Source organism: Falco naumanni, chromosome 1 (assembly GCF_017639655.2).
Source record: "Falco naumanni isolate bFalNau1 chromosome 1, bFalNau1.pat, whole genome shotgun sequence".
Taxonomy (NCBI): domain Eukaryota; kingdom Metazoa; phylum Chordata; class Aves; order Falconiformes; family Falconidae; genus Falco; species Falco naumanni.
Window position 1 is genome coordinate 75,183,537 of NC_054054.1, and position 26,155 is coordinate 75,209,691.

The window sequence follows — 26,155 nt, forward strand, 5'->3', positions numbered from 1 at the left end:
ATACTAAGAAGAGAGCTGAAGATTCTCATGTGTTTTCAAGAAAAGTTCCTGATAGTGGAAAACAAAATAATTCAGAGAGCTTCAAAACATTCGGGGCTTCAATAAATTATCACAGGTCGCTGGAGCATGCTGATTAATGCTAACTGCATGTAAGGGCCATGGAAGGAGAGTGTCTGCAGCTTGAAGGATAGCTGGTCAAAGGAACCATAAAGAAGAAGGTGTAGGGAGAAGCCTGGCACATGGTAAGGGAGGCGACGATGGGAACACACCTGGTCAGTGGCACCAACTGGTAAGAACATACAGAGTGTGAGAAAGTTTTTTCAGCTGGGAGGATAAGAAAGGGGAGGAAGACAAACACATAGAGAGATAAAATCTGATCAGTTAGTGTTAACAGGCAATAACCAGAAACAAACTCAGTCAGTCACAGCAGCTGGTAGGACATCAAGAAACTGCAGCAGCCCAGGACTTTGCAACTGATAAGGATGCAAACTTGTTGGTTTATTTGTTTTCAGGCAGTCACAGCATGAAGTAAAAATAATTTTTTTATATTGTATTGGTGCTTGCAAATCACATTCTGGTTTATGCAGACCAAAGTTCATTTCATCTTGCCTCAGTAGTTTGTGAATATAATGCAGAAACAAACAAAATCATAGATTGATAGACTTCAAACTTAGAAAGTACTATGATTATGTCATTTAACCTTGTGTACTTTATAGGCTAAAGTTTACATGCTAAAATATATGTGAAGCCAATATACCCATGTTTGCTCAAAAACATATCACCAAAAGAAAATCCAGCTGCAGTTTAAATGTTTCAAGCAACAGGGAGACTCCACCAAATCCATTATAATGTTTTTCCCATGACTAGTTACATTCACTTCTAAAAATGAGTACCTTATTTCTAATCTGAATGTATCAACACGCAGCTTTTAAGTATTCCTTCTCATTCTTTTCTGCTAGATAATCCCCCAGTTTGTTATCATACTGGTTACGTTAAAAATAATGAATCAAATAAACACTGACATATCAAGGTAAATGGAGAATAACATCAAGCAAAATTAAAAAGAAATATATTTTTTCCAGACAGAATATATACATGATTATCACTTGATACAATGACCTAAGTAGTAACCCAGCATCTGAGTCATCAGACTCCATCCATCACCTCTCTTATGCACTCAGGTTGAAAAAGAATAATCAAAACCAGCTTTGAGAACTGATTATCAGCAACCTTGTGTAAGTATGTTTATACAATGTAAATGTAGAACATAATTAGATTTGTGCTTCCCAATCATGCTAATATAAGGAAGATGCTTATTTTTCCCCCCATCTCCAACCTGTGGACTCTTTTTATAAGATGTGCATGTGGCTACAAACAAGCAACCTCTTGGAGAATCCACACTTTAAATGCCATCAGTACTGTTACTCTGAGAAACTTACTGCTGTTAAGGAAACAAAATATTTAAAGGCAAAGATAAATTTACATGCAGGTTGCTGCATTTAATGGTAACTATTCACATTTATGACTGACTTAGGTACGATACAACAAGTAACCACTAAATGTAGTTACTGGTGGATACTTGGCTGGAATAGAGCCAGTTGCCAGTCTGAGCCAGACTTCTTGACCATAATTTAATTCTAATAAAGCATTTCCAGTAATTACTCTGTCGGTGTACTTGTTACTATTAATATTTTCAGCCTGAAAAGTGAGTTTGTCTATTCCATCAACAACCAGATAGCCAGAGGCACGTGGACTAAACGATTCGATGGTATACTCAAAAACATAGACTCCCAGATATGGAACGTGGAACTTCCCGGTTGCCGGGGCAAATGAAGCCCCATAGTTGACATCCAGATTGTTAAATCTGATGGGTCCTGGAGTTGTCATTCCATATGTATGAGAGGCAAAAAAAGCCACCATAGGTGCATATCTGTATGATCCTTTTGAAAAATCTGGAACGGAATAAAGAACAACTTCAAGTAATGTTACATTGCACAAAGACAACTCAGACCAGCCAGATCAAAAGCAGCTTTTCTGAAGACACATGATCCACTAGCTTGAGCAACTGAAACACAGTATTTCTGCACAAACACCGTTTTTCTGTATTTTATAAAAAGTAATTTTCTGTCACAATTAGTGCTAGGTGTATCCACAAAAGAATAATCTTAGAAACAGCAAGGGAACCTCATGTTTGTGTATGCTATGTTAACATTAAGGAAGCTGTTCTTTTTCTTTTCTTTCTTTTCCCATCCCCACCCCCTCCAAAAAGAAAAAAAAAAAGTTTAAAATCTTAGACAAACACTGAAAAGCTTTAGCACTCCTGATGTTAAATGAGGGAATAAAAGTATATGTTATTCTCTTCAAGCTGAGCCTGCACACCATGATTCCCTTCCTCTGTACAAATTATTTTATTCACTATTCTTATACCATCATGAGTGAGATTCAGCCAAGTGGCTGCTGAAATCTGCATAAAATTGACATTCTATGTGGCCTGGATGTAAACTATTTATTTGTTTTCTGGACTGAATAAGCAGTTTCCGTCTTTTTTTTTTTTTTTTTAATATCTTTCAAGGGCTGCATCCTCTACTGATGAAAATCAGAGGTGTGCCTAAAATGACTCCTTGAGGCCATAGTCCCACATATCACGGTAGCTACTTGTATTTATAGAGCGTTTATGGCCATGCTGGAGGTAGTATTCCCCAGTGATGTGATTTTACCTCCCCTTTCAAATTCCGTGATATCATGTTCAAATACATCTATTGCACACATTCCCGCTCTGCACAATTCAGCAGGGAGCTTTCCAGCTATTATGGCTGGTCCCAGCCCAATTTAGTCCCGTCACCTGGTCATATTAAAGAAAGACATCATGAGTCACCACAGGACACTACTACTTGAGTTGGCACTCATTAAAGTGAAATGCGGGACCTTTGACCAGCGATGCTTTCTAATTAGGCCCCAGGGCAGAGGCCCATCCCGCTCACATATTGCACTACTAAATTCTTTACTTGCCGACACTTAGAGAATTGTCGTTCACCAGCTTCGTACTGCAGTTGACTCCTCCAAAGGGGTGGCGACAAGCGCAAATAAAGCTCTGTCTGTCATTGATACAGGTTCCTCCATTCTGGCACGGGGAACTGACACAAGCTGAATTCTGCCCTGTGATAGAGAGGGAGGAAAACCAACAACCTCAGTTGCAGTGTCATCACAGTGACACTTCCCAAGTTGTCACTGTTTTGGAAAGCCTCTTCGTCAGTTCATAAAGCTGGTGGAATTTCTGCTGGGGTTCTGCTTGAAGGCCAACTTCAGATCTTGTCCAGGCTATTCTGACCCTTTTCCAGTCCAGCCTCCCTCTTTGCCTGAACACAGCACACCCTCAGCTAGCCTTCAAGATATTCAGAATTACCTGGAAATACTGAGTTCTACTTGTCTCAGAGGGTCAAGTATATGTATTAAGGTGAAAGATACTACAAAGCCAGTGTCTTTGGAACATCTCACTCAACAAACACTATGAGAACCATCAAGAGATTGGGATATCTGACTAGCTGTGAATGTACAGTCCGAGAGACCTCTGTCAAAAACACCAGCCTTTCCTTGCTCATTTCTTCTCTCCTGTCCACGCTAATTTAATGACCTCTCTTCCCTGCAATGTAAGTTTAAAGCCAGCAAAGCCTGGCTACAGCAAAATGTTAGGAAATTATCCTTCTGTTGTTCCCTACACAAATCCTTCTATAATAATCTAAGGCAGGATGGTCCCACAGGTTATTTACTCCCATAGGGAGGTGTGGGGTGGGGGCAAGAACCCACCCCTCCTTGCCACAGCCTGACAGAGGCCCACAGTCCAGCCAGCACCAGCTGCTCACTTCCATCTTACAGCCGGTCGCAGCGGCAGTGGACTGCTTCTGCTGAGCCCCACACAGCTGGCTCAGCCTCCTTCTTCCCTTCTTGTATGGCAGCTCTCAGACACCACAGCAAACCAAGAGACAAGTGAAAATCAGGTGGTCTGCAATCATGTGATTCAATAAATATGTTGGATCAGCTAATTACTCTTTACTAAGAATGGGAATGTGCCAAGAGCCTTAGGACTGACCATAGTTCAAGGAGCCCTTCAGAAACAAACAGTAAAACTTGGAAGAGACAATACTGACGTATCCAATTATTTCCTTCTTTTAGTCAGAAAAAAGAAATAGTTATTCTCATGCTGGTTTGGGCAAATCTGTGCTTTGGTTTGGTTTTACTAATGCAGGCACAGAAGGCTGCTTTTTTCAGACAGAGCCAGCTTATCCTTGGGTGTACCAAAACACAGATTTTGTACTGCTGGTGTACAGGTTGGACTGTCCTGTCTATGACATTACCCACCTAGACGTGTCACAACCATTGCGGGAGAGTCTGGCTACTGGTAATGGAAGATTTTAAATGCCATCCAAACTACATCCAGTACTTGTCCTTGCCCATAAATAACTCAATTCCTGGATATCTACCAAGATTGTTGTATAAGTTTAGTATTGCAAGCAACACAAATCAAACCGAACAGGTGGCTGTCCTTGCCTCCGTTCCTGATTATGTATGAGCTGGCCAGATCACACCCAGCCGATCCAGAAACATCTGTCGGCCAGTGCTGCTGAGCTCTGAGAACACAATTACTGAGTGTCATCGTATCATGTGTTGTCATAGCAGTCTGGGGGGAAGAACATTCAAGCCACATGAAAAATTAAGTATCGCTGTAAAAAACTTTGAACCCAAAGCAGTCCCAAGCCATACATTTTTCCATTCTCTTGCTTTGGTCAAATAGAAGTCAGATGTTTTAGAAAATGAACCTTTTCTTTGCCAGGAACTACCAGCAGAGTTCTGGAAAGAGAACATACAGTCCTGTGATGGTGAATCTAGATTGCTAGATGGGAACTGAAAAAGCCTTTCGCTTATTACCAGGGAAATGCTGACCTGGTTTTTCACATAGATACTTCAGTAATGCCCGCAGTTATCTTCAGCTTCCCACCCAGCCATTTCAGACTGGTGCATTAAGGCAACCTGTTTCCATGAGAAATTTTAGTTCAGTGAGCAGCATGCTAAAGTGCATCGTACAGTGCCACTTGAATTTGCACTGATGGAATATATGGACTTCAAAACACAACAATAATTCTTTTTACAGAAAATAACGTCCATCCTGTAATGCCTGAAATAAAGCAATTTAGGACTGTCATAACCGGGGTCACAGCACAGGCAACTGGACATGAGGAAATAATGTTTTTCTTCTCAGATAACTGTTTTGCTGCACACTTAATTGAAGTTATTTTTCACTCATATTTACCAAGCATCCACAACACTTCACTCATATTTATCAAGAATCCACATATTTACAAAGTGTGAAAGGAGAGCAGAAAAGGAAGGAAAACAGCTGATTGTGCTGACTACATCATATTCCCAAAATACAAAAGCTTTATGTAAGAGCATGGCAGTCTCTCTGGTAATTGGTCTCTTCTTATCATAAACAAGAAGTAAATCCAAGAAGCAGGAAAAAGATCACAAAAAGGAAACGATAACGCAATTGAGACTGGAGTTTTAACAGCCTGCTGAGGGATGACTTTTCCTGAACTTAACCTTGGAGTTAAATCAAAATCAGACATAGCTCCACCTCCAATAAATTAACCCTCCAGGTGCAGCATTGCTTAACAGCAGCTGGGAAGCCTGCTCCGTCTGCTAGAACAAGGAGAAGCTGTGAAGAGATTTGAGTGAAATTAGCATTTTCAGAGTGAGAGCTAATTGCCCTGGATCTCCACTGAGCAGGTAATCTCTGTGTAACTACCACGTGACCTTACAGTAGCATGTTTTTGCTCTTGTTTCTAGCTGATGCTGCCCCTCTGCCCAGTATTTTCTTTCTCCTTGCTGAAGGACATCCTGAGACATTATGTCTATATTCTCTGCTTGGGGTAAAGATGCCAAGAGCTTCAGATTAGGCAAGGATTTCCTACTGTAGTCCATTTCCTATTTTTAATTAATTTTTCACAACTTAGTAGATGAGTCAAAAAGAGAAGCTTTATAAATGAAAGGCTTAAATTGCAGCTATTAATAGCAGAGAATAAACCGAATGCAGGTTCTATTTACGCTCAGTATGGTAGGACTAGGGGGAGCCAGTTAATGCTAAATTTCGCTACTCTTTGGGAGGGCAAGCAGCCAGAAGGTCTTTTGGGAAATAGACTGCCAATGTTGTACAAACAAATCTTCAAACAAATAATGAAGCTCTGTCAGTATCTACTGGGGTGTTGTTTAGAAGTAAATCAAATATTTAGCAATTTAATGGTCTCCTTAAGGAAAAAAGTGAGTCCAGTGGTTCAATTTGGAAATGTCTGAACAGGAAGTAACTTACCCTAATTTTCTCAATATTTAGTTATCAGTAACTGTCTCTCAGGAAGCCCTGGGAGACTGGAAGACCCTGGGAATCTACGAAACTACCCTGCTCGCACACAGTCGGGCTGACTCAGTCTACAACTATTAATCACCTCTGGCTTAGTGCTCTCAGTCTGACAGCGATTAAAGTGATGACCATCCCCAGCAGCCTAGATGCAAGGAGTGCCAGGGAGCAGTGGGAGAGAGGCAGCCCCACCAGGGCTGGCACCCTGGAACCGAGGGCAACAGCAGGGCTGGTGCCTCACCTGGCAAGGTGACAAGCAGAGCATGACAAGTTAATCATGGTAACCAGGGTTAGTGACAGCCCAGTATGACTGAAAAAGCCTGGGATTTTGATTTGGGCTGAAACAGGGATCCCAGGGCCATGGACAGGCTGTGCAGTCGTGAGGCTAGGTCAGGATGCCCAGGACAATTAATGCTATAATTGCACTAGGGCCCTGACAGGGAATTCAGGTATAAACACCGTGTGGGGTGTTTGTGGTGCAAAAAAGCACCAAGATTCACCCTCAGCTCTTGGGCAAAAAGCAAGGAGCCTCAGCTGTGCTCGGCAGTTTTTGAGTGGGGACAGATTGCTGAGACCGATCTGAGCTACTTGGACTCTGGCAACTCTGCCTCTTTGTTAAGCAGAAGTATCTAATACTCCCAGTGTGATGATTTCAGGATCACTAAATTAAAACCAACAAAATAGTTTCATCTACTACTTTGTCTAAAGAGTAAATATGAAAATTTGATGTACGTGTCATCAAACTGACCTAGAATAACCATCAAACTTGTGCAGTTAAAACACAAGATGGAAAACATGTAAATAGTTTAATTTTGCTGCAAGCTTGAATGATAAAGTGACAATGGAATCTTGCATTTCTGTTAGGAGCCAGAAATCATGTGAAAATAAAATCAGGAATAAGACACAGAGAAAATGAGAATGAAAAGAAATTGCCTCTCTTTCACATGGATGCGCTGTTGTAAATACATAAATATAACATATCTGCAGTATCAGTTTTTCATGTTGATGGGAGGGTGGCATAATCTGAATAAAGCAAAACCTCAACGAATGCAAGACATGCAACAAGAGAGCGCATTCACCTTTGGAAAGCCCAGCAGCCTCTAGATTCTCCAGCAAACAGATGCAGCACTAAATGGCAACAGAAAAACGGGAACTGAGCTAAGCTGCCCACACGCTGCAACGTGTTTCTGCAGTAGAACAGTGCATTGGAAGGTAGAACCAGACATAATCCATAACCAAGACTAAGAGTTTATTGTATATTTTTTCTTTAAAGGCTGTCATCTCCCCTATGTTAGATACTTGAAGCTGTCTTAGACCATCACTTTCTTATTCACCCTGGGTTGCCATTACAGCTAGTATCAGGTAAAGTGTTAGATTTTTTTGTCCCTTATAGACATATTGCAGCCTCTAGCTGACTTAAACCTTTTCTTTTATTCATTCCACAGTATGGGAAGTCTCCAAACCTGTATGTTCCTGCACTCACAATGCAAACACACATTGTTTCTCCTTGATTTCAATTAACTATCTAGGAAAGTATTACCTCAGGGGTCAACTCCTGAACACATTGAACCCAATGAAAATCCTAATCTCTTAGAATGGGATCAAATATTGAACATACTGGCATCCATAAGAATCATCATTCACCTCTTTCTAGAATTTATTCTAATATTTTTGAATTGGAAAAGATAGAAGATTGAATGCATTTTATAATTAATCAATTATGCCTTAGGGTTTCTTCTAGAAACTTTAGTGTAGTCAGCACATATCTCTGGATGGCCTCCTGGAACTTGAGAAAAAAGCTTTCCTGGAGGAGTAAAATCTACCGAGGCAGAAGATGGATACTTGTTAATTAGGATAATGGTCTTATTTCTTTAACTTACAGAAAGGTAATGTATGATTTTGCTAGGCATGAAACATCATTGAGTGCAAAAATTCATTACTGATGGAAAAGTCTGCATAAATATTGCTGTGCAGAAACCCTGCTTAAAAATAGGGTTTTGCAACATCTGCAAAAAACTGCACTTTCTGTAAGAGTGAGCATACATCCAATGTTATCAAGCTATTCGTTAAAATTCAGCATGAGATAAATAATAAATAGGAAGGACATTTATTCATTAATATGCAGTAAAAGACAGAGCAGGTGGCAGCTTCCTGCGCTCCAGGCAGGTACACTGGTGACGTTTTCCAAGCAGAAGACTTGGGAAGGATCAAAGGCATCATATCTCATTTTCCCTGAATTTTAATTGTGAAAAAGGGTTTTGAATATCCATCCTATGCTATGGCAGGAGCAGGCAGGAAACAAAAACGACTGAGAAAGAATTGCCATTTTTATGTCAAAATATTCAAATTGCTTTGGAGTAAGAATCTGGCGAATCTTGGTGCATTTTTAAGTGTGATTGCCTGTTGTAATAGCTGTGTGTCCTCTCTAACTGAAAAGATAATCAAAGACTGAAGTCCTTCAGTGGAGATTGCTTTTGGCAGAAGCCAAGCTACTAACGGGACTGAGTCTTTACAAAGGATCCTTTCCATTGATTATTGAAAAGTGCTGTGCCTAGGACAGGAGGAGACGAAGGAGGGAGGCAGGGGAATCAGAGGGAAGAGGTGGGGAGAGAGAGAGGGAACAGGAGATTGTCCATGGTCTTAGCACACGAGCAAGAGTTGTAGCTCTTACTACCCCTACATGTGCTTACAATAGGGACCAAATACGGTTTCAGAAAGGTTCATAAGTTTAGGAATGCTTTACAGAAAAGATTCAGGATTAGGACTTCAAAAGTATCTGGACATCTATCTGCCATTTAGGAATCAGTCTCACTTATTTTTATGTGAATTAAGAGTCCTCTGAGGATTTCTAGTCACTTAAACACTCTTCATTTTTCTGTATTTTCCCAGAAAAGATATTTCCTTAAAACATTAGCTTGTGCTACTGATTTTCACTCATCTGATTCCAAAAATCATAACATAGAGTTTGTATTTCTGTGAATAAATCCATGTGAAGTAATTTCACATTATGATGTTTAAGTCCAGAAGTGAGTCACACTCTATGTCCTTTTTAAGAATGGTAGTTTCTACTCAGCTGAGTTGTTCTCCAGATGGACTTGGGTCATAAACCTACGTTATTGACTGGGCCTCTGACTCTGCAAGAACACACTGTTGTAACTGCACTAATAATCTCAATGAAGTATTGAAAGAGCTGGCAAAAGCCTCATTACAATCGTTCAGTGTATTCACTTGCTTCAGGTTTTTGATAGTTTTCAGCCCCACTGACACTGCAAAGTACTGATGCAACTCCAGATTTCCCTCCCAGCTTGCATGTTTTTTTAACTGAACTTGCTAACTGAGATGCAGGCACAAAATCCTTGCAGTTTAGATTTTGTCTAAATTGTCGGTTATGTTTTAAAGGTCATGTACTCAGCTGGGTGTGTGTGCATGCACATATATATCTTACGCTGATCAGACATTAATAAATCAAGGAAAATTAAATGGATCTTCTAGATGCCTTACTGAGAGTCTTCTCTTAAGAAAAATAAAATCTCTTGTAAGCAAAAGACTGGAGTAACTCCAAGTTCCTCTGAAACACTCTTTATGGCAGTCTTCAGACTTTATATTCACCCTCACTCAAATTCTGCCCTCTGAGTTTATCACGATGGTTACACAAGCCTTTATTACAAAGGCCCTAATTTTTAGTACAGTAAAATGCATTACCTGGATCTATAGCATTATCTGTGTTTCTCTGACTTCGGCTTGCCAGGCTCATGGTGACATTTGCTGCTCCTTTTTTCACTGGGGCTGGTTTCTTTATAATTGGTTTCACCTGCTTCTGAAGTTTGGTGATATTGTTCATGGCATTTCCCACTGATATGTCAACATGATGGGTTAGATTTGTCAGGATAGCTCCCGCTTTTATTTCAAGCACAGATTCAACAAGCTCTTTGAGACCGCTCTGCAGCAGGGGGATATCTGGCTGAGCAAGTTTAATTAGCACAGGGATACTCGCATTCACTTTTTGGATGCTGCTGTTAGCATCCTGACACAGCCCCCAGGCCTCATGAGCAGTCTCGTTCAGAAGTGGAATGCTGTTTGAGAAGCGGATTGACTTGGCTTCCAGGGCCTTGATCCTGGAACTCAGGGTCTGGAGCTGAAGTGAGACCACTTGTTCTTTCTCTGTCAAGGCAGCTTTGGGTTTTTTCAGTGAGACACAGTTGTTTGCCAAAAACTTGGAAATTTTTGACTCCACATTCAGAAGGCGAACCTCATGATCCTTTGATCCCTCCACAGAGTCAAATAGTTTTTCTTCCAGACGGCTGATATCTTGTCGTTGATTTTCCACTTTTGACAATGTATCATTTAACATATAGAAAACTCTTCTGAAACTGTGGAGGATAATTTTGTCAGACTCCTCGTATGGAAGATCAGAAAGGGATGGTGCTACTTGTGAAGTGAATTCATACTTCTTGCCACTGAGCAGTGCCTGGAGGGATTCATTCAGCTGCTGGAACTGGGGAATGAAATCCAGGAGGCTGTCCAGTTCCTCAGCTCTGCCACAGCAGACTTCAGTCTCATTACTTAGAGCACGTAGCATACTTTTCATTACATAGTTATCTTGAATAGAATCAATAGCACTGTTTATTATTATCATGGTCTTGTTTAATCCATCTTCTATTTCCATGGAGCATTCATTAACACGACTCTCAAACAGTTCCTGATAAGCCTGAGATTCATTTTTAAGTCCTTCTTGAGTTTTGGAAAGCTCCTTAATTACAGAACTCATTCTGTTAATGACAGTAGTGAGGTTTTCAAGCTTCTCATTGATTTCTTCAGCTTGGATTTGTTGTTCATACCCTGAAGTCAGACTAAAAGGTACCCCTTGCTCAATCAAGGGTTGCAGGATCTCCATATCATAGCACAAATCATTAATTTGCTCATTCATTTTGTCCATCTTATTGTCCAATGGAAGGACCAGGTCAGAGAGACTTTTGTTCAGGACAAGCACATTCTCTTGGGTTGCTGCCAGCTGTGTTTGGAAGTCCTTCCTGCTTTCTGACAGCATGTCATCACAGATCCCCAGAACAGAGTCTCTCTGAATTTCCAGTGCAACACTGAGATTGCTGATCTTGCTGTCTTGGACTCTTAAGTCATCAAAGATCTGCAGCACCATCATGCCTTGTTTCTTTACTTTCTCATGAAGTGTCAACATGTACTCTGTAATATTGTACTCTGTCACATTATCTGCTGAAGGAATGTGTTGGCTTGAAGACTGTTCAGCTGATAGCAGCTGTTCATGAGCATCTTTCAGTTCAGTAAGAGTCCGATTTAAAGATTCATAATAAATTACACTTCTTGACTGTTGATGCTCCAAGTTATCTTCCAAGGATTTCTGCTTTTCCTGTAAAGCTTTCACAGGCTTGTCACAAGCGAGAGTTATTTCCTCTTTCATCTGCACCATATGACTCTTTAGCTCCAGAACGTCAAGCTTTGTTGGCCCACTGTCTTTCTCCTGAGCAAATTTGTGTTGGGTTTCATTCAGATGCTTGACTAATTCTTTTGTATTTTCAAGATCATAAGACAAACTAGACACAGTCTTGAAAATCTGAGCCATGCTGTCTTGCATTTCACCTTGAAATACTTTAAAGTGTTCTCTGACAATGTCTTTGACTACTTCATTAATACTTCTGGATTTGAGATCTTTGGAAAAAAAAGAAATATGGAAACAATCAAATCAATTGTGTTAGCTAAATCTATTTTTTTTCAACAATGTCAGCAAACACAGTGCTGTAGAGAAGTCAAACACACACATTCCTGCACCAATTCACCCCTCCACAGAACAAAATTTAAAGCTGAGAAATGTAAAGGATAGCTAACAGTATTTGAAGACTCATCCCTGTTTCTACTGAAATCAATGGGAGTTTTGCTATTATTTTGAAAGGTCAAACTCAGAGTCTGCATGTAGTATCAACTTTGATCTCCTAGCTAAGCTGTTTCTGAGCACTGAAACAGTGTATGCTTTTGTGGATTGTTCATAAGAACATGATTTTTCCTTTCTTTGCTGGGAAAGTAAGGACAAAACTCCTGCGCTTTATCAACATGATGGTCAAGAAGTGAAAGCAGAGATTATTACCTTCCTGTTGTATTATATGTGCTAAGCAATCATACATTGTAACAAGAAAGAAGAAACGTAAAAAGAATAGCCTTATTGAACATCTAAAGTTAGTAAAACTACAACTGCTGCAAAACCCAGACATTGTAAAGGTATAAATCTTTAGTTAGTCTTACATGCTACAACTCTTTAAATAGCTCCTAGGAACACTGATCCTGAAAAGCACTAGGCAGAAGTGAATGTGTGGGAATTCTGCTCCTGTGAGTAATGAAAGTACCTCCTGTATGGCCTTAGATGGGTTGAGACAGTCATAAAATGGCATTCATCAAGAATGCTGCATAACATATTTTGATTAATTACAGCAGTAGTTGTGCTCTAGTGTGAAATTAGTAGGATTCTTTTCATTTGTTCTCCAAAGGCGGCTGGTATGTCCAGCTAAAACACTGAAGCATTCTTTGCATGTTTTTTCTAAACCCGATGAACACTTGCGGCCAGCTTGTGATATAATGGCCAAACCCTTCAACCACTACAATGCCTTGACGGCCATCGGTTCTCTGATTAGAACTCTATTGATAAAGGCAGAAATTCTCAGTTGCCTTCCTCTATTTTCCTCTCAATTACTTCTACAACCTGGATTTTATTACTTCATCTCTAAAACACCAAGGCACGTTCTGAAAACTTATTTGGAAGTACATTCTCAGCAAGAGCAGTAAAAAGGCAGGAAATCAGATCCATGAAAACCAATGCAACTTTGGGCTCCAAGGGTGAAAAAGGATTCCAAATAAAAATTGTTTTGTTCAGCAAGCGAGAAAGACACATAGTATTTTTTTCTATTTAGGGGATTCATTTGAATTGTGCCTGTTTCCAGCTGGAAACAGAGATATAAATTAGCTGATAATATTTGCCTTTTATGAACTATAAATTAGTCTCAGTCTTCATTATTTGTGGTAAAATGGACAGTAAACACCTCTGATGCTGAGCTGAGAATACACAAGTACATTCCTGGATGTAACTCAATTTCTCTGTTGCTCATTTTGAAGTAGAAAGGCCCAAACTACCTGTGAACATTAAAAATCTCTTACACTTTTTATGAGATTATGAATTTTAACTCCCTGGCTGAAATCCAAAGTGTGTAATTACTTTGTGTCAACATATACTCCCTTTGCAGTTTCAATTATTTGAAGAATAATGTGCAAAATAAATGTATGTACACAGGAGACTGATTTAAGGCTATATATCCAGCTGTAAATGGCATCTTTGACTTGGAAGTGATTAACACTCCATCGCTGAGTTAATTTTCAAAGTGTACATTTTATTAATGAAGAGGAAAGAAGTCTATAAAAAAAGCTTGATGTGGAGTGAAAGGAGGGAGAAATAATAGCAAGAAATGTGCAGAGTTTATTAAATTAAAGGGGGAACACCAAATTATTTTCTCTAAGAAGTAGGAACAATTTCCTAAGTACTGAAAAAAATTTTTAAAACATGCACAACAGATTTCACTAATCAAATTAGAGGAGCATATCAGTTACTCCAGTGAGCGTTGCCCTGTATCAACAGATGACAAGTTTACGGGGTCAAAGACTATTTGTAGATGAAACCAAGAAATAAAGACTTTGTGAACTGTACTGAACTATTTGTTCACAGAAACAGACCTCACTCCTAACAAGCCCTGATACAAAGCTGGACAGCCATTAGCATTTCCGTGATAAGAAAAAAGGTGATTAATGGCTATGAGCAAAGGACCCGGGCATCATGGGAAGAAAATGGAAAAGTAGGGGAAGAAGTCTGAATAGCATGAAACAATTATGGGCTCGACTGTGGTTTGAAAGCACATTGCTTCAGGATGTAAGTGGTAGCGGGGAAAGTTGTGGTTTACTTCAGGTGAGCTTCTAAGAGCAATTTTTAGCACATCTAATGTGCCTATACTGCACATCTGTGCCACGTTAGGGGACAGCATAGAAACTCCTTCCAGCTCCTGCTACTTTAGGATGCTCTTTGCCTGCCTGGAGCATGACTGACTGACATTGCCCAGGCAGAAACTGTATTTGCCCCATTACATCTACAAGCCAACAGAAACACTAACCTTGTTCTCTCTCCCATCCTCCTTTCTGTTTACCTACGTACATGCCAAGAATAACTTGTATTTGGAGTGAGTGCCCATAATTAGTCAAGGGAAGTAGTTAACAACAGCATTTTCATTAGAGCTACTTGATTAGGAGATGAATTGAGAGCATAAATCAAAAAAAGGTCAGCAATGGAAGATGTCATCTAAGCAGGTAAAAACAATAAAGGCTTGAAACACATTTGCAGAGCAGTGTGAAATAATGTGGGGGTTTGTACTGCACATTTTAATTAGGACTTAGACCCTTAAATATAGGTAGCGAATGGGGAAGCAAGAACATAGGATGCAGCAAAAGACCTCTTGGAATAGCATAAAAATGACAGCTATAAAGAATGGAATATAAAAAAGAATGAAGAGAAAGCAGAATGGAAATTGGAAATATTCAAAGATAAATTAAATGTATGCCCAAGGGTCAAGAATGCCATCCAGCAATGTGTGGAAAGGTGAAAACAGGTCACTGAGCGAGAGATGGGATAAGCTTGATCCAGGGTCCAAGAGAGCCACCTACCATGTGGCATAAGTATCTCAGGAGACAGAGGACTGAAAATGCAAGACATGGGACCACATTTGGTAAATTTAAGAGAGATACGAAAGCACTTAATGTTTCATTTAGTTTTATCCTAATGTAAGGAGCTCCAGTTCCCCCATTCTATTTTTAGACAACAGAAAAGTCCTCTGGATTCTAGTGTGTATAATACAAACAGTTTGGGGAAAATTCCTGAAAAATTAGAAAAATATTGCAAATTAAGGAAATGAAAGCTTCAGTCCCAATCTGCTTATTAAGGACCATTTGAGGTTGGGTAATAAACAGATCTTACTGTGGGATTCACAAAGAATGGATGCATAATTCTGCTGGCAAGAGTTTGCCCGACCTCCTGATCCCTGGCCATATCTTTCTCATCTACCAAACACGAGTACAGATGTTTATCAAATGTAGTCTAATACGATCAGAGGCAAATTATTCAGCAGGATGTTTGTCATGTTATAACTGTAAGAGCCACAGAAGTCCTCATGTTTCCCCTGCATATATGAATTACATAATAGAGAATATTACTTAGCCATAGTAGCAAAACAAATACTATGTCCTTTAGCAGCTGTCAGATAAACTAAAAACAGAGATTAGAATATTTACAGAAGCTCTAAGTAAATGAAAATATTGGCTTAAGTTACCATGTAGATGATGATGTATCCAAGAACATAATTTTTTTTGCCCCTATAACAAATGTCAGAATAAACAAATCCCCCTATTATGAAATGAAACTAAAAGAGAGGTCTCCTTATAAACACTGAGCAATACAATAGAACAGTCTACAAATGTTTTTAGCATTATTTTTTTCTGGCACCTTTAGCTGCATGAGTGATTACATTAATTTATTTTTCTTACCTTTTAGAAAAGACTGGAAGTCTTTGCCCTTATCTTCATTGATTTTGCCTTCCAAAGAAGAAAGCATCTTGCTCACATCACTCATCGCAACAGCAATGCTGTCAACATTCTTCTGTAGAAAAGTCAGTTTCATCTCCTGGCTGCTAATCTTCTCATTCATTTTTTGTGTAAGTGCTTGGTCAGAGAACAAAATGAGAAAAAAAAAAAAAAAAACAGCAGTGTTAAAACATGGGGGTTTGGGGAGATGGGGGGAATGAAAGCATAATTGTCTTGAGATATATTAGCTGGAAGTGGGGTGGAAAGTTTCTGAATCTTTAGTCTTAAATGAATCATCTCGATTTTTGTCATGTCTCATATATTAGTGACATTCAGCAGCACAGCAGTAGCTAATTACCAAAGCATCTGTATCCATTATAAAATATTTATAATTCTACATCAGTATTTTGAGTGGTTAACGTATTTTAATCAGCATAATACCATTCTTCCTCCACCTAGCACCCTACGGCTTATGCAGTTAACTCTCATTTAGTCTATTTTCTTTAACACAATCACAAAAAGATTGAGTTTTACTTACCACTTATAACTTCATGAATTTGCAAGGCTTGTGTCTGAAGGAATACATCATCTTTTCAGTGTTGGGGTCAAAATAAAGACTCTTAAACACAGCAACAAGGCAGAAAAACAGCTAATAGATAAATGACTTTGGAATAATCATCAGCCTGTCATTAAGAAAAGATGCTCAACCTGTGAAGTTCATTTTAAAACCTGCCCAAATTGTTCCTGACACTTGTAGTCTCTTTAGGTATAAAAAAGCCTAGATGGATGCTTTTAAGACAGGTAGTGGCGAAGGCAGCCTTGGTCTTGCAAATTAAGACTCCACATGACTTCAGCTAGCCATCTGATTTTACAGCTGACAGAATGGGACTTAGTCTGGGATTTTCAGAAGATGCTGATAATATTAAATGTTCTAATTCCGGTAAGTGAAGCTACAAGATCTCTTCAGTTGTTTCAACAATTCGCCTAAACAGCCTACCTTAGACACACAATATATTATCCTATATGATCCAGGCCATACTGTGACTTAATAAACTGCTATGCAAGAGATTCTTTAGCAGTACATACAAATATTTATTAGTGTAAATTTACAGTACTGCTATTGATCTTACGTCACTTTTCATTGTGGCATCAGTGTCTATTCCCATGGCAGTAAACAGTTATACTCAGAAATCACGTAGAAGTACAGGGGCCTAAAGACTACCAAAAAAAGAAAAAATCAAGTTATATGTAAAAGGGCATATTCTTTTGACTAGACTCTTATTGTTCAAAATTCTAGTATGTAAAAAATAAACATATCATACCTAATTTGACAGCATTTGGGAAAAAACAGAAAATTCACTAAATACACCCAATCAGGACAGATGAATTGAAGCAATGCCCATGAGAATACTCTTCTGTAGAGGCACATTGGTTGTAAAGTTCGTAATTGGCAGAGCCTGGTGAATAAGGCTAGCTGTTTTAGGTTAGGATGTTAGCATCTCCAGCTGCTCACTTTGCCCATGGTGTCTACTTACACAGACATAAAATTGTTTATAACTCAGCCACCTAGTTTAGAGTCTGGCAATTCTCCCCAATGGCACTGTGGAGACAAGGTTTTGATGGATTTTCTTCATCTGAATACTCTTTTCCATAATGCTACTCTGTGACAGACAGACAGGTCTGGATACTTCTGCTCCTGGTTCAATTGTTACTCTGAGAAAGTGATTTGCATTCATTACCGGCTTATGCATAGCCACCCAAACTGATAACAAACCTGCAGGGTGCAATGGTTTCTTCAGTTTGGTTTCTGTCAGTTCCTACTGAAGGAGGAAGACAAGCTGCATAGATGAACTTGCAAGCGAGGTTTGTAAGTGGTATGACTGCATAGTGAGAGCTGGGAACAGAATCTGGCTTGGAGTCTTGGTAGCTGCTGTTGGAACAACAGACCAGGGCAGTTAGTCCTGGCCCCAGGTCATGTTTGCAGGGTTGACAGCCAGAACAGGTATCTGTCTCCTAAACTGACCCCATTTGATTTAAAAAGAACTGAAAAGCAATTAACACAGAGCTCTGAGATTCCAATTTCAGAGTTATTTTTCAGAGCAGAATTCCTACTAAGACAAGTGGCATGTTTTAATGCTCTATTGATCAAGCTCACTTTCTCATATGGGTCCTGTCGTCTTTACTAGACATCCTCATCCCTCCAGACCTGGGAAGCTCAGTTGCTCGCACATTACCAAGGGGCAACAGCTTTCTCCTAACTCCCATTTGAAAATACCTTTCTATGTCTCCATATCAGGTTCAGTCTTTTTGTCTCCCACCTATGCTTTCTATTTTTTTCTGTTTGTCTATTATGATTTAAAGTAAAACACATATACAGACATAAGCCCATGTGTGTACTCTCTCCATAAAAACCTGTGGCAGTCTCACTTCTGCCATCCTGTTCTCCCAGCATGCATGAATATCCCAGCACCAGAACAGTATATTGACACACAGAGACCTGAGAACATAATTTGACTTATTATTTGGTTCCATAAAATGTTTTCAGATATATACCAACCCTGTGAGTGACAATAACACCATAGTGTTATAATCATCAGCTGATGATTATACAAAAAGTCAGCATAGACATCTGTAATCAAAGCATCGACAGATTCAAAAGAAAAGGGAGGTAGTAAGAATGTTCAAGAAACATGACTCGTTTCCACTGTCTTTTACACCTTGTCCATCCTCTGGGTCCTCACTATGTAAACTCAGGCTCATTTGACAGTGTGTAAAGAGTATTGCGAAATAACTTACATATAATTTGCCACCAAAAATTTACCTGACAAGTGCAATGTCACTCAATGCTGGGGAGTATATCACAAGAAGAGAATAATTTTTTCAAACATTTTTTCCTTATTCAAGCATGTTTCATGCACTTATTTTGTTGTTATTTAAACACAATATGCTGATTGTTAGCAGTTCTTTGAGTACACAGTGTTTTTAAGTAATTCTGCACTATCAAATGTCTTTATACCCTCAAAGACATATACACGTTCAGGTGGTACAGACTGGAATATAGTAGTCTGTCAACTACTTGAATACCTCTACATCATGGCTACCTTTTCATGTTTCTTTATAGTGAGCAATTAATATTTGAATTCATGGACAACGATTGTTTCTGCTCCCACTTCAGTGAGCGTGCAAACAGGCCTGGCATGAATAAAATTCCATTCCCATGAATACTTATGCAGACAACTATGAAATTAATTTTCTGGAACATTTGTGCCGGTAAACTTTAAATCATACAGATGGTAATGGAAAATAAATATAAAGGGAAGTGAGCACCCCCAAGAATTCTAGAGACTACGAGGTGGAGAAGCTTTCCATGCAGCAGTCACCTAAGGTAACTTCTCAGTGTAGATCGCTACTTGAATAAAAGCATTATTGTTACCAACTACCTCTTACAATGCTGAGGTCTGTACAAGGTTTCCTGCAAGAAAACACTATGTTCCAAAACCTTACGGTGTAGAAAGGTTGAAGTAAACATAGTAGAGAGCAAATGAGTAGCGTAATAAGAAACAGTCTCAAACATCTGTGGTATAAAGCCATAAACTGTCCCTGTGTTGCTTACATATTTGATCATCCTAGATGGAGTAACTTAAAACACACTTAAGCTGCCCTTGCTAAATTTTGAAGCATCATTGTACTGATTTTGAATAAAGCACTAATTTTTATAAGAAAGTATGTAACAAACAATCACACGTTCAGATAATACAGTTAACATCACTACACTTTCTTTTGTGACCAGTGCTGGTCTATATTACTCCTGGGTTTGCTTTTGGGTTTGGTTTTTTTGCCTGTATTTGGGGGTTTCTTTCTTTTTTTCTGAAAATTTATTTATTTTAATAAGTAATATAATAGTTGAAATATTTCTATGCTGAATGACTTTCCTGGGTTTAGTTTAGTCACAAGACACTATAAATGCTAAGCTACTGGTACCTTTAGATTCAGTTTCTTCTACCTATCTTTATCAGAGAAGCATACTGCTGAACCATGACTGCTAGAAACTCTAACAGTTCGTTCACGTCCCTTCAGCAGACAGTTTTTTCTCAAGTCATTTTTGGAGTGATCTTAATGAGTCACATGGTCAGCAACTGGGCTAGAGGTGATAGCAATCACAATAACCGACCTGGCCCACTGGGGTCCTGATGAGCTCCTGGTGTCCTCTCACTGACAGTTCTGCTGCTTTCAGCCTGGTTGCTATGTATAAGCGATGGTTGTTCTTGAGTTAAAAGAGGGAGAGAAAAAGGAAAGCGTGTGAGTGAAACAAGGAACACAACAATCAGGATTCCACAACACTTGCTTTGTCTATTCTATACAAACTTTATCAAAGCCAAATCAACTGCTATGATTCTTGTTATCTGCTTAGTCCACCTATAACACAGTGTAGAACCACACTGATGAGACTGTGAATGGTTTTAAAAATGGCTTCCTGAGGCTGGCAGGGGTTGGTGTTAATACTAAAATGTCATACCTTGCCCTCTAATGAACAGAATTTTGGAATCTCCAGGGCTAAAAATTATATAGGAATACTTCAGTTCAATATAAAATACCAGTACAACAACAACACAGATATTGTCAGCTGTAAAATTAATTAAGTTTTAGTACAGCTACAAAATCAGACAGGTTTGTCAAAATCAATATTTTATTTTTTTACTTGTTACACAAATCTTCAAGCATGGAAATCTTCCCAGTAAAGGCAATAGTTGCTACATTGTTGTAGCACCTAAAAAAATAAAACCATTTCAAAACATAATCAAATTCCAACAAGCATCTTGCAAGATTTGCGACTGGTATGTACATTAAGAAACTTTATGAAGGTGATAAGTTTGTAAATATTTTCTCTGGTCATGGCAGATGGGATTTTCTGTGCTTATTTTACTTCTCAGCCCAAAGATCCCAAAGCTGTTTCCAGAAACCTAGATTAACATTATTCTTTCAATATTACAGCTGGGGAAACAGGTCCAGAAAAATAAAGTGCCTTCACTCACAAAAATTAGGGAACAACTAATGGAATAACTGGTGATTGAACTGAGATTTCCACCTTCCTGACTTACTCCTCTAGTCATTAGGCTTAATGGTGGTGTTTTCATTTTGTTATTGTTTTAGAAAAATGAAATATGTACTAAGTAGATTGCAAATTTGCTAGTGTACATTCATAGCAATTTTATATGCTTGCTCAGTTCATGAAGCATTTTGAAGTAGATGTTGTTCCAGCTAGAGCACATCTGAGGAATGCCAGTCTTTAGTACAGTACACACAGAATAATTTGGGTATGGTGACATTATTTTACAGTTCAAATATTAAAACCTAGTCTGGCCATACTGTGAGTTTCCAAGGAAACAGAATAAAATGCTGAATCAAGAAATTCCCTATGTTTCATCAGCCTCTTAACAGTGTATATGAGGATCAATAGATTACATTTAAGGATGATATAAGGTGGTTTATGTTGCAAATTAAGGGAGGGGGTGATGTAACAATTAGGACAGGAACTCAAAGGAAATTATCGTATGGACCAAGAGTTCCATAGAATTTATTGAAATTGGCTGATGAATACGAAATCCTCAAATAGTTATAATTTCAATAGCTTCAGTCATCGTTCTGTAGCATAGCTATTGACAGGAGTTAAAATACTTGCATTCAGCCCAATTCATTACACAGGATTTATCAGGTAATGATGTGATGATATAATCTATGACAAGGGAGTCAGTTACTTGCCTGTGATAAAGACCAGCTGATCGATGTCCTTTAGTTCTTTCATTTACCCATCTTTCTGTTGCTCTAAATATATTCACTGCTGGTGTTAGTGCTACAGACACCGGATATTTTTTTTTTATGCTATCCATCTTACCTTTCATCCCCACTATTAAATCAATTGCCCCACTCACAGCTTAACATTGTAGAATACCCAAATCTTTACAGTTTTATTGGTTTTAGAGTTTCAAGGATATATATATTTATCACCATGGGCTTGTCTTACTCATGCTTTAAACTGTTCAGATAACTTAATCCCTGTAAGACCCAGGACATAGTATCACCAGCAACAGAGAAAGCCCGTAGTGCATTGTACTGCCTCTAAAAGCAGCAAGGACTGTAGCCAGTGATGCAGACACAAAAAAACTCACCCAGAGAGAACACCTCATATTGTACAGTTATTAAATTTCATCACTGTATAGGAAAGGGACTTCTCATGCAGCATTAGAAATACAGGGGTTTCATTTGTGAAAAAAATTCAGAAGAGTCGCTGGCAATATAGCTTCTCCTATATCATTCTTCCAGTGTGGTTCAATCCTTTTCCAAAGAAACCACTCTGACACATATGGTGATTAAGTCTTATGTGCTCCTTGGTCCCACAGCTGAGATTCCCCATCCTAGATGCTGTATAGCAGCAGATGTGATGGGAGTACCAGACTGCAACTCTAATACATGCACTCTTCAGGGTAGAAATAGCCATCAAACAATTTACATTTGAGACCTTTTAAAAATTGGATACACTATGCTCAGTTTAAGCTAAAAATATCAAATAAATATCAATTAGATTGCTAAACCCACCTTATACAGGCCATTTACAATAACAAAGCAGCACCACAAAAAAAAAAAAAAAAAAAAAAAAAAGCAGCAATTCAAAACGCTGAGCAATAAGCTCTTCCAGTTCCTCCAGGAGCTTCAGAATTTCTGAATATCAGGTAACGCACACAGGAATTTAACATTAGGCTCCTATCATTGAATATATTGGCCTAGATGTATAATTTATTGTCCCATGTATTTTTAAATACACCATGCAAAATGATTTCAGGGAATATTAAAAATATGGAAATTGGATCTTTTTCTCTCAATATATTTTTGATGAAGTGGGAGTGGCTGAAGGTGAATCCCTGTGGGGAGTTTGATAGTTTCCTCCTATTCCTTGTGTTTCAACGTGAATTGCTACCTTTTGTGTCTGCAGCTCACCCCACGCAGAGGCTAGCACTCACTCCTGTGTGGAACATTTTACAGCCATCTGCTGGAGAAATCCCATTACTACCCTGTGAGAGAATTCAGTGCTAACAATGGCTATGGCATTGTCAGCAACTATGAGAACCAGCCGTTTGCTCTAAACCGCAGCCAGGGTAGATGGAAATGAATTTACCCACATTAAGCCACCTCAGCATCACTCCACAGCAAAGCTGAACTCGAACACAGCATGATCTACGTTTGAAGATGTGTCTTCAAGTTCTTGAAATAATTTGTGGCCCAGAATAGAGTGTTCAGGGACCATATGCACATGAACAAACTGGGATTTCTTCCCCTCAGATGTTACTACACACACATTGCTTTCTCCACCTTAAGGATGAAAAGCTAAAATAAAGCTGTGTTTAGTAAAATGACATGAACTTTGCAACTCAGAACTTACAAGCCCTTTTATTTTAGCAGCTTTGCTCCCAGTTAAGCATTTGATATTCCCAAATCAAAATGATGATGTTTTATTTGTTGAAGTGCCCACATTGCGCTGTTTCATGAGACTTTAAGAAATGTCTACATTTTTCCCTTCTTAAAAAGTTTCTTGTAAAATTGGATTTTCCATACTGGACTAGGATCCATGTCTCATCCAATTTGGTCCCACATGGGAAGTAAAGTTAGAAATGGTGATCTGAATGTGTCTCTTTCCAGAGGCTCGTCTGTCTCACTCACTACATTACCTTGAGAATCATCTGTAACCAAGCAGTTGCAATGAGGCTACCAAATACGGTTTACAGATGTCTAGTAATAACTATCAGATGTTGACAAGCGTTTCCTCCTGCCTAGACTACCAGACTGAAACAGTTATGTATGATATCACTTGGTTTGAGAGAGAAGGCATTTTTAATTGGCATTTGCTATAAGCAACCCACGCCACGCTAGAAGTGCCTTCCCAGGATCTAAAACATATCGTCAGAATAACCCACCCAGTTACCCCAGCACAGAAACCCTTCAATAACAGCTCTGCTGTTGAGCAGATCAAGAGCAGAGAGGCCAAACAGAGGGCTCAGCAACGCCGGAGAGCCCTGGTCAGAGCTTTCAATGCCTCTCCCTGTGCCTCTGCAGAAACAGAGTGCCTGAGGACAAGGCTACTGGCTTCCCAACTGTTCAAGTTCATTAGCTGACGTCCCTTCATGGGAATTGTGTAAAACAGACAGGGCTTGTGCTGGTGGTCTGCTCCTCATGGGAGGCGGGATTCCAGAAGCAGGGAAGAAGAGCCTTTCTGACATAACACCTTTCATCCCAATCTCTTTAAACACTTCTACCAGCATTAATTAATTAAATACCCCAATGCCCCTGTGAGATAAGTGTCATCTCAATTTTCTAGATGGGTAAACTTGGATATGCAGATTATAAGTGGCTTCCCCAAGCTATTCAGCAAGCCAGAAGAGATTTGAAAATAGAGTCCAGGAGATGTAATTTCAAACCCACTCCTATAACACTTGACAACATTTTCCTTTATTCTTATTTTTACACAGACACCACTACAAATTGAGTTATACAGCTTTTTTTCCTGGTCAATGCTTCCCTGTTGTTTTGATGCCATTTCAATTTTATCAGCTGTAGCCTCCCCCTTCAATAAGCTTTTTTTTAATCTATTTTTGCTAATGTTTGCATTTTTTAAAAGCAAACTTTTAAAACGTCTGATCTGTGCTCACTGGACAGCCTTGCTGACTGTGTCCCATGTTAATATCCAAGGCCACGCTCATCTGCACAGGAGAGAATTTTGCACTCGCTGAGGCCCTGGTTCTTCAGCATTGAAATTTCCCTCCTGGATGTGAATATCAGTGATTTCTCTTCATTCCTCTACATTAATTTTTAATCACAGCCTCTACTTTACTACTGCTGATTGAATTCCCTACCACATCTAATGCCCTTTCTTGTAATACTCATTCATTTAAAATATGTATGCTGATGCCATATCTTATTTTTCAAGAGCTGCTTGTTTAAGGCCAGCAGCGAAGAAATAGCTATTAAACAGTTGTTAAAGTACAGTATGTTGCAATATGTTTGATCACCAGGGCAGAGGTAAAACACTATTCTGTCAAAAAAGGGTACGATTATACAGGGATCATGTGTAATATTAAAATTCAGTCACTGTGGAAATGAACAACATAACTTCTACTCCATTCAGAGGGAAACAACGTTGATACATTATATTATCATGCCTAAAATATCTTCTTAGAGCCTGAAACTAAAAGCCAAAAGAGTCACAGTGCTGTAGATCAATTTTACAGCAAGTATTCAATAGAGGACCTGGATATAATATCCCCAGCACTGCGATACTCAAAAACTAAAAGGTCAAAAGTAGACACACTGAACGCAAACTCCATATTTTAGCAAAATGGAATAAGGCTGAAGTTTTTATGAGTTTCATGTAGACTGGAGGAAAGGAAAGGACATTCTGCTCAGCTGCTCTGGAAATTCATGTGCAGGGAAGAGTCAACATCCCAAAACATTTTAGTTTACCGACCATTTTTCCTGGTTTTAAATTAACAGTAAGGACTGTATTGATTTTCATCAGAGCCATTTGCTTGCAAATCAGATTTCATTGTTTTCTTTCATTAAAGTGAATAGTTTCAAATCCTTACAACTCTACTCACCTTTGGGTTGGCAGTTTTGCCCACTGTACCCAGGACAGCACTTCCACTCCAGTGATGTTACTATTTTATGTTTGATTCTGTAGGCTTGGTGTGTTGTTGCTTGGGACCTGCAAAACAAGAACATTTTAAACCTATTTTAGGTAACCAAACAGGAGTTGTAGGATACCTGTATAACTACATTACATTATCTTACATGTCAAATGTATCCTTTCATTAACTGCTTGAAACTGTAAGTGAAGTCTAACTAGTTCGGTGTTTCAATAGCAATCACAGTCTTAATATTGCAGCCTTCAGATCATCTGCATGGATTTTAAAGGAACCTGATGTCTATTTAGTGTTGTCAGACTTCCTCCCTAAATATCTTATTCAGTAGTCAAATACTGCTAACTTTTATGAAAGATATTACAATTAATATCCACTAAACTGGACAGAGTGAGCCAAAAATACAATTGTGATATAACGTTTTCTG

The 26,155-nt window shown here is 38.9% G+C and overlaps 1 protein-coding gene across 1 annotated transcript in view; it reads right to left on the reverse strand.

Annotated features, from left to right (window-relative positions):
• Nucleotides 1-466: 466 nt before the first annotated feature.
• MMRN1 (multimerin 1) overlaps nucleotides 467-26,155 on the reverse strand; it is a 44,463-nt gene continuing 18,774 nt past the window's right edge. The window contains exons 3-8 of the mRNA XM_040599467.1: nucleotides 25,687-25,793; nucleotides 20,214-20,306; nucleotides 16,007-16,180; nucleotides 10,109-12,088; nucleotides 3,010-3,156; nucleotides 467-1,952 (exon numbers count right to left, since the gene is read on the reverse strand). Of these exons, the coding sequence (XP_040455401.1) occupies nucleotides 1,531-1,952; nucleotides 3,010-3,156; nucleotides 10,109-12,088; nucleotides 16,007-16,180; nucleotides 20,214-20,306; nucleotides 25,687-25,793 (2,923 nt within the window). The 3' untranslated portion in view covers nucleotides 467-1,530. The remainder of the gene's footprint in view (nucleotides 1,953-3,009; nucleotides 3,157-10,108; nucleotides 12,089-16,006; nucleotides 16,181-20,213; nucleotides 20,307-25,686; nucleotides 25,794-26,155) is intronic.